Source organism: Megascapheus bottae, chromosome 17 (assembly GCF_031878675.1).
Source record: "Megascapheus bottae isolate mThoBot1 chromosome 17, mThoBot2.hap1, whole genome shotgun sequence".
Taxonomy (NCBI): domain Eukaryota; kingdom Metazoa; phylum Chordata; class Mammalia; order Rodentia; family Geomyidae; genus Megascapheus; species Megascapheus bottae.
In genome coordinates this window covers 34025424-34038687 of record NC_143525.1, presented here as the reverse complement: position 1 = coordinate 34038687, position 13264 = coordinate 34025424, and the positions used below count along the sequence as shown (strand labels likewise).

General features: G+C 44.6%; 1 protein-coding gene across 1 annotated transcript in view; it reads left to right on the top strand.

Annotated features, from left to right (window-relative positions):
• The window catches only part of Ikzf3 (IKAROS family zinc finger 3), a 74472-nt gene extending 61863 nt beyond the window's left edge, over positions 1–12609 (top strand). The window contains exon 8 of the mRNA XM_090350776.1: positions 11082–12609. Within this exon, the coding sequence (XP_090206902.1) occupies positions 11082–11785 (704 nt within the window). The 3' untranslated portion in view covers positions 11786–12609. The remainder of the gene's footprint in view (positions 1–11081) is intronic.
• Positions 12610–13264: the final 655 nt, after the last annotated feature.

Below are 13264 nucleotides of genomic sequence, written 5' to 3'. Positions count from 1 at the left end.
GCAGACTTTCCTGCCTGGGCTAGCTTTGAACTGCAAGTCTCAGATCTTAGCCTCCTCAGTAGCTAGGATTACAAGTATGAGCCACCAGAACCCAGCATGTTATTCTTTTTTTCTGGGGGGGTGGTTGGTAGTGGGGCTTGAACTCTGGGCCTGGGAACTGTTCCTGAGCTCTTCAGCTCAAAGCTAGTACTTTTCTATTTGAATCACAGCATCACTTCCAGCTTTTCCTGTTTTTTTTTAATTAAAAAATTTATTAACATTGATTTTTACATCCTATTTCAAATGACATGTTTAACAAGTATTCAAGAAGGGAATCTCTATATGCAATCACTGGCATTTAGATTTTAGAACATAATCAGAATTAGGCTGAGAGTTTGTATGTCATAGATACATATTAATCTATGTAATAAAAACTTTATGTCTATAGAGTCATTATTTTATCTCTCTGTTGACTATGTAGAATTCCATTGTATATATATGTATATATATATATCTCACATTTTCTGTATCCATTCATCTGCAGTAGGGCATCTGGATTATTTCCATTGCCTGGCTATTGTGAATAGTGCAGAGATAAACATAGCTGACCAGGTGTTCTTATCATATCCTGGGTTATGATGTTCAGGGTAGATGCCCAGGAGTGGTATGGCGGGATCGTAGGGAAGGTCAATTTTCAGTTCTTTAAGAAACCTCCACACTGCTTTCCAGAGTGGCTGGACTAGTTTATAGTCCCACCAGCAGTGCAGTAGGGTTCCTTTATCTCCACAACCCCACCAGCATGTCATTGTCTGAGTTCAAAATCTTGGCCATTCTTGTTGGGGTTAGGTGGTATCTTAGGGTTGTTTTTATTTGCATTTCCTTTATGACCATGGATGATGAGAATTTTCTCATATGCTTTTCTGCCATTTTAATCTCTTCTTTTGATAAGTCTCTCTTGAGTTCCCTTGCCCATTTAGTGATTGGTTTGTTGGGTTTGGGGGGATTAGTTCTTGAGTTCCCTGTAAATACTGGATATTAAGCATTTGTCTGATGTATTATTGGTAAATATCTTTTCCCAGTTGGTTGGCTGTCTCTCTACTTTTGTGGCTATGCTTTTATCTGTGCAGAAACTTTTTATTTTTAGGTAGTCCCATTTATCGAGTCTCTCTCCAATCTGTTGTGACCCTGGGATTCTGTTCAGGAATCTTTTGCCTGTGCCTATGAGTTCCAGTGTCTTTCCTACTTTATGATGCAGCAGTTTCACGATTTCCGGTCTGACATTGAGGTCTTTAATCCATTTTGAGTTAATGCTTGTGCATAGCAAAAGGCTAGGGTCAATTTTTAGTTTTCTGCATGTGGCTGCCCAGTTTTGCCAGCACCAATAATTGAATAGGCTGTGTTTGTTCTACTGTATATCTTTGGCTCTTTTGTCAAATACAAGTTGACTGTAGGTATGTGGTTCTATTTCTGGATCTTCTATTCTGTTCCATTGATCTTCTGGTCTATTTTTGTGCCAATACCATGCTGTTTTTGTTATTATGGCTCTATAGTAGAGTTTGAAGTCTGGTATTGTAATACCACATGCATTGCTCTTTTTGCCTAGAATTGTTTTGGCTTTTCTAGGTCTTTTCTTGTTTTATATGAACCTTTGGATTGTATCTTCTATTTCAGTAAAGAATGTCTTTGGGATTTTGATGGGAATTGCATTGAATTTATATATCAATTTTGGCAATATGGCCATTTTCACTATATTGGTTCTCCCTACCCATGAGCATGGGATGTCTTTCCATTTCCTGGTGTCCTCTTTAATTTCTTTTGTTAGGCTTTTATAGTTTTCATTAAATAATTCCTTTGCATCCTTGGTTAAGTTAATTCCTAAGTATTTTATTCTTTTGGGGGTTATTGCAAATGGGATCATTTTCTTGATTTGGCCTTCTGTTTTTGTATTGGCTTTTCCTGTTTTTGAGAAAAAGAAATATTAAATCTAAGAATCATAAAACAAACAATGACACCTGTTGCATTAGCTCAACATTTGTGTGTTTTTCTTAGGGCTCTCCCTGTGTAACTTGTTCTTTTACTCCTGCATCTTCTCCTTCATAGGAATGTCTGAGAGCCCCTGTCATATGCATGATTCTCTTGTTCTAATCTCCCAGCATTAACTTACATCCCAAAACCATCATTTAAGAGATTTCCTATAAAAGAAACCCCAACTGGGCACCTATAATCCTAGCTGCTCAGGAGATTGGGGTCTCAGGTTCAAAAGCAAACCCAGGCAGACAAATCTGTAAGACACTTAATTCCAATTAAGTAGCACAAAACTTGGAGTGGAGATGTGCCTCAAATAGCAGAGCACCGGGCCAGGAGTTTGGCCTAGTGGTAGAGTGCTTGCCTAGCATGCATGAAGACCCGGGTTCGATTCCTCGGTACCACATACATAGAAAAAGGCCGGAAGTGGTGCTGAGGCTCAAGCGGTAGAGCTCTAGCCTTGAGAAAGTCCAAGGACAGTGCTCAAGCCCTGAGCCCAAGCCCAGGACTGGCAAAAAAAAAAAAATAGCAGATCACCAAGCAAAAGTCAAGTAAGAGCATAACAACATAAAGCCCTAAGTTCAAGCTTCATGACTAGCACAGACACACACACACACACACACACAGACACACAGACACAGACAGACACACACACACACACACACACACACACACACACACACACACACACAAAGAAACCCCTCTGAATCATTTAGCTGAATCAATCTGAGAGGTAACAGTTAGCCCAGAGGAAGGAGAAGAAAAATATGATTTGTGACACTGCAGTGTAAGGGATGAAGTCACATAAAACATGCAGAACTGAGGTTTTTCTCCTCATTCCTCTCCCTCCCTGCTCCCCTCCCTCTTCTCTATTTACCCTCTTTCTCTCCTATTTTCTCTTCTCCGCCCCTTGGCACCATTTTCTGACAAGCTTCTGCTGCCTGCCAGGGAAATGGCACTGGGTGAGTTGTGGAGAAGAATGAGTAGCACTCCCTTTAATCCTTGCTGAGGCTGTACAACACACTCCCACCATCCTGGCTGCCCTGACCCCTTTGAACTGCAAGGGCAAAGTGAAGTCCCATCCTTAGGTTGGAGTGTCCCTTCCCTGGCAAGGAGAAGGGATTAATCAGTAGGTTATATCCACTAGAAAGGAGGTGGAAAACAAGGCCAGAGATGTGGCTAAGTAGTGGAGTGCTTGCCTAGCATACATGAAGCCATGTGTTCCATTCCTTAGTACCACATTAACAGAAAAAGGCAGAAATGGCACTATAGCTCAATCGGTAGAGTAGTAGGATACCAGCTTTGAGCAAAAGAAGCTCAGAGACAGTGACGGAGGCATGAGTTCAAGCCCCAGGACTGGCAAAAGAAAAAAGAAAAAACTCTCCTTCAGCCATGGTAAATATGGTAGCAAGGTTTTGATACTTTAACAGCACCATTAGTTCTCCTTGTAAGGGAACTAGTGAGAAATCACCTGCTTTGGTTAACAAGGCAAAAGAAAGCAGTTTGAATACTTGTTTTAGGGGCAGAAAATAGAGTACGGTAGTACATGTCTGTAATCCCAGCACTGGGGAGGCTGAAATAGGGTTGTCTCATATCATAGGCCATCTTGGGCTCCTAGTAAGACCCTTCCCCAGAGAAACAGCAAGAGGTATCTTTTCCTACCACTTCCCAAACGCTTGCAGTTCATGAAAGCATTGCAGGGCTATTACAACTGCAAAGCTGGGTGGGCGCCTGTGACTACTGTAGCTACTCAGGAGGCTGATATCTGAGGATCAAGGTTCAAAGCCGGCCTGGGCAGGAAAATCCCCAAGACTTGTATTTCCAGTTAACCACTAGAGAGCCAGAAGTGGAGCCGTGGCATAAGAGGTAATATGCTATCCTTAAGCACAAATGCTCAGGGTCAGTGCTCAGGCCCTGAGTTCAAGCCCCAGGACTGGCAAAAAAAAAGGGGGGGGGGGAATAAAGAAAAAGAAAATTCCAGGGAAGCTCATTGACCCAGAAGAAAAGAGGACCACAGCTGGAGGTAACTAGGTCTAAGTCTACCTAAGTAGACTTAACTCTCCTGAAGTCTCCTAGGTACTGTAGGTCACCTGAGCTGTGCTTTTGTCACGTGAGCCTGGGGTGCTATGGACTAGGAGGAGTCTGGTCACGGAGTACTAATGGCTGGAAACCCTTGGGAATAGTTGCTGTCCCAAAGGTGTGCCTCCTTGAGAAAAGAACTGTCTTCCCCTGTGACTAGTCAGGACAGAGGACAGAAGTAATTGGGGCAGTAGCTGAGTGCCTCACAGAGGACAGAGATTTCTGCAGCATCACAATGTGGGCCGAGGCTCAGGTCTCCATGCCACCGCGGTGGCTCTCTGTGCTCAGTCCTGCCTGAGGCCTCGCTCTGTGATGAACAGAGACCGCTGTGGCCTTGGCGTGAGATCATGGCCGTCACCATCAGGGCTTACTTGCGATTTTGTTTTTTCTTTCTTTCTTGTTTGGATATGGACTTGCAGGAAGAGCGAGTGATAATAGAGGTGGGAAATCACCATAGGAAATGACAGCTGACATACTGAGAAACTTAAAGTCTTAAAATTGAATAGTATCTCATCATAGTGTGAACTATACTGTTTATCTAAGGTCAGATCATTTTACACACACACACACACACACACACAGTTAATGGTTACCAATGGAATGAAATCCAAATCACTTACCTTTCTAAGCCTGGCATTTCAGCCAGCCAGGCCTCTGCTTCAGTACAATTAACTCAATTAACTTCTCCCCACTTCTCTGTGACCTCTCCTTCCTGCCAGGCTAGGGATTGAAACCAGGGCTTAACGCTTTACTAGACAGGTGCTTTGCTACCCAAGCTATAACCTCAGCTCATTTTTTGTTTTTGTTTTTGTTTTTGTCTTTGGTTGTTCATTTTTGAGTTAGACCCTTAATAACTTTGCTTAGGCTGGCCTCCAACTTTTAATCATTTTTCCTCCACTCCCCAAGTAGTGGCAATTACTGATGTGAGTTATCAACCTGGCTACTCTTTCCCCACTTGTATGCAATCCTTCTTTCCAGATTCTCAGTCTGGATGCCCTCTCTCACAGCAGTCCTTGGCAGTAAACATTATCCACATACCCTTCCCTAGTTCCTCCCTCTGCCCATTCCCATAATGCATTCCAGTCACCTGCAACAATCTGCTTCTTGCTGTAGGCATGACTGTCTCCTTTGTCACCACTACCTCTGATGATAAGGAGACTTCAAAGAAGAAAGAGATTCGTATTTGCCCATCTTTTACATGACCTCCTCCAGAAGGGGTTCATAGTTTCCTCTTCTCACTCTCTAATCTGCTATATGCTTTGTTTTACCACGAAAAGCTAGCAATAAGGATGATGTATTGTGATTATGTACATCTACATAATGCATCTGTCTGTCTGTTGGACTAGTTATATTTCTCAAAGCACTGAATGGGGCTAATTAAATAACAACAATAGGGGCTGGGAGTTTGGCCTAGTGGTAGAGTGCTTGCCTAGTGTGCATGAAGACCCAGGTTCGATTCCCCAGTACTACATACATAGAAAAAAAAAAAAGCTGAAAATGGTGCTATGGCTCAGATGGTAGAACTCTAGCCTTAAGAAAGCCCAAGGACAACACTCAGGCCCTGAGTTTAATCCCCAGGACTAGCAAAAAAAAAAATAACAACAATAAGAATAGTTCTACCTCTTTTTGAGTATTCCCATGTGCCAGGCACTCTTTTAGAGCACTTTATGGATCCCACAATAACTGTGAATCACAGGTTGGCAGTTACTGAAGCCTGCACATTAGCAAATGGCATATTTGAAAGGATTCACAGGGAGGGAACAGCCCAACCAGGCGGCCTTGGTTTCTAAATTTAGGACTTGCTGTTGCCATTTGTATTTTCATTGGAAGAAAACTATTCAGCCTGAAGTGGGTATCATGAATCATTCAAAGGCGTGAACTGCCTCGGAGCTGGACCAGAGGCTCTGAGCAGCTTTGGAAGCAGTTAGATTCTTGTGGTTTGAGTAACCTTTTTTTTTTTTAAACGCGTGTTACTAAAGAAACGTGAGCTGTTGGCTTTTCAATTACTGTAGCTTACCCCTTCTGGGTTTCATATACATTGAGTCATCACTTCAACAGGTGACAGATAATCATCTCCACCGCTCAAGTTACCGTAACTAGAGATGAGGAATCTGATGATGTTCGGTTGCATGCTCCCATCTCCACAATGAGCTGCGGTCTCTGTTCACCAGGGAACACCATCGCAGTGTCCAGTCTTCCACAGCTTTATTCTCTCTGCGTGTTGCCACTCACCACTTTGGTCCTGAGCTATTTTCTGGCATAGGCTGCAGCTGGTATGGATTTGAATTTGTAGAAAGGATGAAAGCAGAGTTGACAAGGTACCCACCCTGTCCCGAAACTTTCCATAGCCTCTCTGTTAATGTGAAAAGATAAACAGATTTGCAAACCCTCCTGGGTATTTGAGGACTTTAGCAGAACCAGCTAAATCATCGATAAGCTCACAAAGGTCAAGGAACCAAATCCCATCACTTCTATGTGGCATCGGGGGAATGAATATATGAGCCCAGCACTGGCTTCCCAGTCTCCTTCCTCCAGGCCATCTTCCTCAAAGATACAGCCGAGCTGAGTTAAAAATAAGAACCCTTAGCAGAGCGCAGTAGCTCACTCCTGAAATCCTAGCTACTCAGAAGGCTAATATCTGAGGATCAAGGTTCAAAGCCAACTAAGCACAAAAGGACCTGCGACTCTCTCTTATCTCCAGTTAACCTCTATAAAATGGAAGTGGGGCTTGGATCAAGGATAGGGAGGTAACCTTAAGCTGAGGAGTTCAGAGACAATGCCTAGACCCAGGGGTAGGGTGGTAGCCTTGAACTGCAGAGCTGAGGAACAGTGTCCAGGCTGAGTTCAAGCCCTGTGACCCACAGAAGAAGAAGAAGAAGAAGAAGAAGAAGAAGAAGAAGAAGAAGAAGAAGAAGAAGAAGAAGAAGAAGAAGAGGAGGAGGAGGAGGAGGAGGAGGAGGAGGAGGAGGAGGAGGACCCTTAGCCAGGCAAGGTGGCTCATGCCTGTAATCCTAGCCACTCAGGAGACTGAGATCTGAGGATCCCAATTCAAAGCCAGCCCGAGCACTAAAGAAAAAGAAAAAAAAAAAAAAAGAACCCTTGGTTACTTTGGAAAAGATATATATATATTTCTGTAGCTTCTAATGAATAGCCAAGATAGGATATTTCAGTTTGGGTTTTATTTTTCCTCTCACATATTTGTCTAGAAAATATCAGGTTAAGGAGGCAGGTATTATGGTACTTACCTATAATCCTAGCTACTCAGGAGGCAGGAGGATATTAAGTTCAAGACCAGCCCAGGCAATATTAGCAAGACCCTATCTCATAAACAAACTTTTTTAAAATGGGAAAGGGGTAGAATGCTGAAGCAGTAGAGTACTTATGCTCCAGGCCCTGGGTTCAATCCCCAGTAGTACATAGAAACTAAGAAAGAAAGAAGGGTAGAAAGAAAGAAAGAAAGAAAAAGAAAGAAAGAAAGAAAGAAAGAAAGAAAGAAAGAAAGAAAGAAAGAAAAGAAAAAAGGCAGGAATATGGCTTAGTGGTAGAGCTGCCTGCCTAGCATGCACAAAGCCTGGTATTTATTATTCCTCAATACCACATACACAAAGTAAGCTGGAAATGGTGCTGTGGCTCAATTGGCAGAGCTCTAGCCTTGAGCAAAAAATGTCCAAGGACAGTGCCTAGGCCCTGAGTTCAGGCCCCAGGACTGGCAAAAAGAAAAAGAAAAGAAAGGGAGGCTAGGAATGTGGCTTAGTGGTAGAGTACTTAGCATGCATGAAGCCCTGGGTTTGATTCCTCAGTATCACATAAACAAAGCTGGAAGTGGTGCTGTGGTTCAAATGGTAGAGTGCTAGCCTTGAGCAAAAGAAGCTTAGGGACAGTGCCCAGGCTCTGAGTGCAAGCCCCAGGACTGGGTGTCAGTGGCTCACGCCTGTAATCCTAGCTATTCAGAAGGCTAAGATCTGAGGATCAAGACTGGCAAAAAAACAAACAAACAAAAAAAAAACCCTCCACATGGCAAAGCAAAGACATTCTTTTTCTTTTCAGTTCTCTTTCAATCTAAAGAAAATCAGTGATATAAAGGGAAAGATTCTGCCTTAGTGTCATGCTGTTTGTGTTTAACACTAATCTCACACTTGGTAATCTGTTCTTAACCAAGAGAGGGGAACTTAACTTCCAAGCATTCACAGTAGTATCTGATCAAAATTTAATAAGTCATTCTGTTTCCTTGTCTTTGTTTTTCAGTTACTTTCTATTTGTGGTAGATGATTCTAGTTTTCCATTCATGTTAGCAACTTGAAGTTTCCTTTAAAATTTTTATTTTAGCAAGGCATGGTGGCACATGCCTGTAATCCGACTCCTACGCGGAGTTCCTGAGTGAAGGCCAACCTTGGTTCTACAGCAAGATCTTGCCTCAAAAAAAAAAAAAAAAAAGGAAGGAAGGAAGGAAGGAAGGAAGAAAGAAAGGAAAGAAAAGATGAGTTGACTGAAAAAAAATAAAGAAGGGGGGGAAAAAGCCTCAAGCATTTACCCACGAATGTTTCAGTGCTGGGAACTAAGCACTTTCCAGTGACCCTGAGACTGTCGTGGTTACTCTGACCATCACATGGGGCCCAACTAGTACCCAATGGAGCCAAAGCAGTACCAAAGCAGTGTGTGTGTGTGTGACTCTGGAGACCCTTCTGGCTGTCACCACACTGCCCTTTGTGGATACCATAGTGTGCACAGGAAGGGAAGTTTGGGGAAAACTGTACTTCAATACTCTTTCACTCTGACCTGCCAAGTCCCATAACTGCCTTCATTTCTGCTTCCCTGCCCCAACCTGCCTATCTTCTCTTCCCCTCTCTGACAATCTAAGACCTAGAAGCTCAGCAAGGCTCATCTCAACATTTAGATTTTCCAAAAAGACTTTCCTTCCTCCAAAATGCTTGCAGAGTTTTTGCATTTCCTATAGACTTTAATTACACTTTATGTCAAATTGATCTTGCCTTTGCTTGCTTAGGCAGGCACTCTACCACCTGGGTAATACCAAGTTGTTTTTTTTTTTTTCCTCTCTCAAGGCTAGAGTTCTACCACTTGCCACGGCTCCACTTCTGGCATTTTGGTGGTTAATTGGCGATAGGAGTCCTGCACGTGCGGGTTTCCCACCATGCTCCTCATGTCCAATGTCAGCCTTCTGAATAGCTAGGAGATTGCAAGCATGAGCCACTAGTACCGGCTGCTTTACTTATTTCTTTAAAAACTGGCATTCAGCTTTTTGCCACTTGGCCTAGACCACAACCCTCCTATTTATGCTTCCTGCATAGCTGAAATGATACGTATGTACCATCACATACAGTTTTTTTGTTGGTTGAGATGGGAGAGGGGATTTCAAGAATTTTTTGCCTGAGCCTGCGTGGAATTGCAATCCTCCAGATTTCAACCTCCTGAGTAACTAAGATATGAGACATGAGCAACCACACCCAGTAACAGAAGTCTTAGTTCTCCCCTGCTAGGTTGGAGATACCTCAAGAAAAGGAACTGTACCTTCTAGCCCCTTTATTACTCATGATGGTAGTTTCTTTCTTTCTTTTTCCCTCCTTCCCTTCCTTTCCTTCCTTCCTTCTTTCTTCCCTTCCTTCCTTCTTTTCTTCCTTTCACTTCTAAATTCTTTGCTATACAGCAGTGGTAGATTCTGGAACCCCAACATGCCTCAAAAACACTGAAAAGAAGGACAGCGTCAACAAATCTCTCCAGAGCCCACGCTCAACAGAATGACCTTAGTAAGTCCTGCACTAACTCATCTTCCATGTATGCTTATCCTCTTCCCAGGCACAATGCCACTGAGCTGCCACAGCTGCAGACATGGGCCCTGACTTCTCTGTGGCCAGACAGCCTCCAATACACAGCACCCATATGCCCTGCCAGGGACTCGCTCTGCTTTCAGAATTTCTCAGCACCTGACATGAGAAGTGCAAGAGGGTGGCCACAGATAAATGTCTTCCATGAGGGGTGAGCTAGGCCCAAAGAATCCTGTGTGTATCCAGGAGGCATCTCTCAAGCAAGCCAGAGCAACACACAGTGTTGGGCATAGTGGCACACACCCGATCCTGGTACCCAAAATGGGGCAGGGGAATTGGGCCTGAGCTAACAAGACCCTAACGAGGTGGGGGGGACTAGGAAAGAATAAGGATGTGGAACTTTCCTTTAGAAGGCTTTTCTAGAACTGTGGGCATTTGGAGCTCTTTAACTTAGGTGGCTGATGAGTTAACCGTAAGATTTGGGAGGGGGCCTATTTTGTCTACCTCGGTAACTATTTTCAAAGCTGTCCAGGCTAGTTACAGTACTTCTGGGTCCCTAATAATACAAGCAGAAAATAACAAGCTAAATAAGAGTTGGGGAGGAAGCTGTTCACAGGCCTCAAATCCCAGCCCTCAGTCCCATCCTGGCACCCACTCCTCTGGTCCCATCCTGGCACCTGCCTGTGAGTGGCGGCCATACACCTAAGGACATCTCCATCCCTTCCTTGTGCCTGAGCAATGTGACTGCTAAGCATAGCCTCTTGAGACTTTAGCTCCCTGTGGAGCCAAGCCTGTTTGGGCTGGGGCTGGCCAGCAGCGTCTTAGCTTTCCTCACTCTGTGTGTGTGTCTGTGTGTGTGTGTGTGTCTGTGTCTGTGTCTGTGTCTGTGTCTGTCTGTGTGTCCTAGGGCTTGAACTCAGGGCCTGGGCGCTGTCCCTGAGCTCTTTTGTTCAAGGTTAGCACTCTACCATTTGTAGCCACAGCGCCACTTCCAGTTTTCTGGTGGTTAATCAGAAATCAGAGACTCACAGGACTTTCCTGCTCCAGCTGGCTTTGAACCATGATCCTTAGATCTCAGCCTCCTGAGTCACTAGAATTACAGGCGGGGGGCCACCAAGCCTGGCATTTTCCTCATTTTTTGATGACTTGGGAGAACTCTTCGATGCCTTCTCCACCTCTGTGTGCCTGTGTTTGTAATCCTTCCTCTCACTGTTTCAGGGGAGAAACGCCAATGCTTCGACGGCAACTACAATTCCAACTACATGTATGAGAAAGAGAGTGAGATCCTACAGACCAGGATAATGGACCATACCATCAACAACGCCATCAGCTACCTTGGGGCTGAAGCCCTGCGCCCCCTTGTCCAGACCCCCCCGGCTCCCACCTCCGAGGTGGTTCCAGTCATCAGCAGCATGTACCCCATAGCCCTCACTCGGGCTGAGATGTCCAATGGTGCCCCTCAGGAGCTGGAAAGGAAGACTACCCACCTGCCGGAGAAGAGCCTGCCTTCCGAAAGAGGCCTGTCCCCCAACAACAGCGGCCATGACTCCACAGACACCGACAGCAACCACGAAGAGCGCCAGAGTCATCTCTATCAGCAAAGTCACCTGATCCTTCCCCGGGCCCGCAACGGAATGCCACTTCTGAAGGAGATGCCCCGCTCCTTCGACCTCCTCAAGCCCCCTCCCATCTGCCCCAGGGACTCCATCAACGTGATCAGCAAGGAAGGCGAGGTGATGGATGTGTTTCGGTGTGACCACTGCCGTGTACTCTTCCTGGATTATGTGATGTTTACGATCCACATGGGCTGCCACGGCTTCCGTGACCCTTTCGAGTGTAATATGTGTGGATATCGAAGCCACGACCGATATGAGTTCTCTTCTCACATAGCCAGAGGAGAACACAGAGTGATGCTGAAGTGAATGTCTGGCTCACGAGTCCTCCCTAAATATTCAAATCATAAAAAAGAAGCCTGATAACCCGATCCAATAGACTGCTATTAACCCCTGCTCCTTCTAATACCATTTTTAGTGCCCAAAGGGTTGTGTGCATATGGAGACCCAGAGAAACGCTGTCTTCATTAACAAATGGTTCACAGATCTCTTGAGTGATAACTTTGATAAAACCTTTGTTTTCCTGTCCATTGGCTTTGGTAAGGTTTAAAAGCCAAGAAGCATTTGGCCATTGGCTATTGCAGCTGTGAAGCAGGCCATCCATTGCTGCCAGTTGGAACAGTCCCCGAGTTATGCTGCATGAGACATTCTTTCTGTGATCTATGTGGGAAAGCCTTTTGGTTCTATGCCCACACTCACAAAGAGCTGACCAGCTAGCCTTGTCCCTCCACACTTAACACAAGGCTGAAGGTGAAGCCGTGATCTCCCCAGCCCAAGTTATACAGTCCAGGACTAAGGAAAAGAAAAGCCATAAAAACACATTGTCTATTATCAGTAACTGAAGAGGCTATTATCAGAGCACCACACTATCAAGACAATAAGCCATCAGATGACGTTGCTGCTTCTACCCTTTTTCTAAAATCCCATTGCCAACAAAAAGCCATGCTGCTTTGCGCTGAGCCAGTTGTCCATAGGAGAAACCCCATGCCAAGAGAAGCCCTGGTTTCAAATTCAGATTTTCATTGAAGACATCAGCATCCATTTCCTTTGATCAAGATTGGCAGAGTAAGCTTGGGGACAGAACACTTGCATATCAAACACAAGACCCTGGGTTCAATTCCCAGCCAAGAAGGAGGAGGAGGAAGAGGAGGAGGAGGAGGAGGAGGAGGAGGAGGAGGAGGAGGAGGAGGAGGAGGAGGAGGAAAAAACAAAATAAAGGCAGACAAGGGTCTGAAGGAAAATGTTTTATGCAAAGCCAAAACCCAGAAGCTACCTAAAATTTCTTATCTCCTTCATAGAGTACTGGTAGACAAACTCAAAGACAACTTGAAAATGATTCCTTTCACACACAAGAAATGAAGATCCCAAACTATGCTGCTTAGCTTTCAATTCTCTAAGGTGATGAATCAGAGACAGACTCTAAGTGTGTTGTTTAGATCAGAGCTGAGCTTCAAGGTGGGGTGGGAGCTGAGCGCAGCAGCTCACACCTGTAATCCTAGTTACTCAGGAGACTGAGATCTGAGCATCACAGTTCAAAGCCAGCTAGATCAGGACCAGTCTATGAGACTCTTATCTCCAGTTATACAACAGAAAACTGGAATTAGAGCTGTGGCTCAAAGTGATGGAGTGCTAACCTTGAGAGGAAAAAAGCTCTGGGACAGCCTCCAGGCCTTGAGTTCAAGTCCTGTGATGGGGGAGAAAAAAAAAAAGAAAGATGAGGTAGGGCAAGCAGGCAGGGATCCTGCTGCTCACGGTTCCTGCTGGACCAGACAGGTGTAGCTTTTCCTG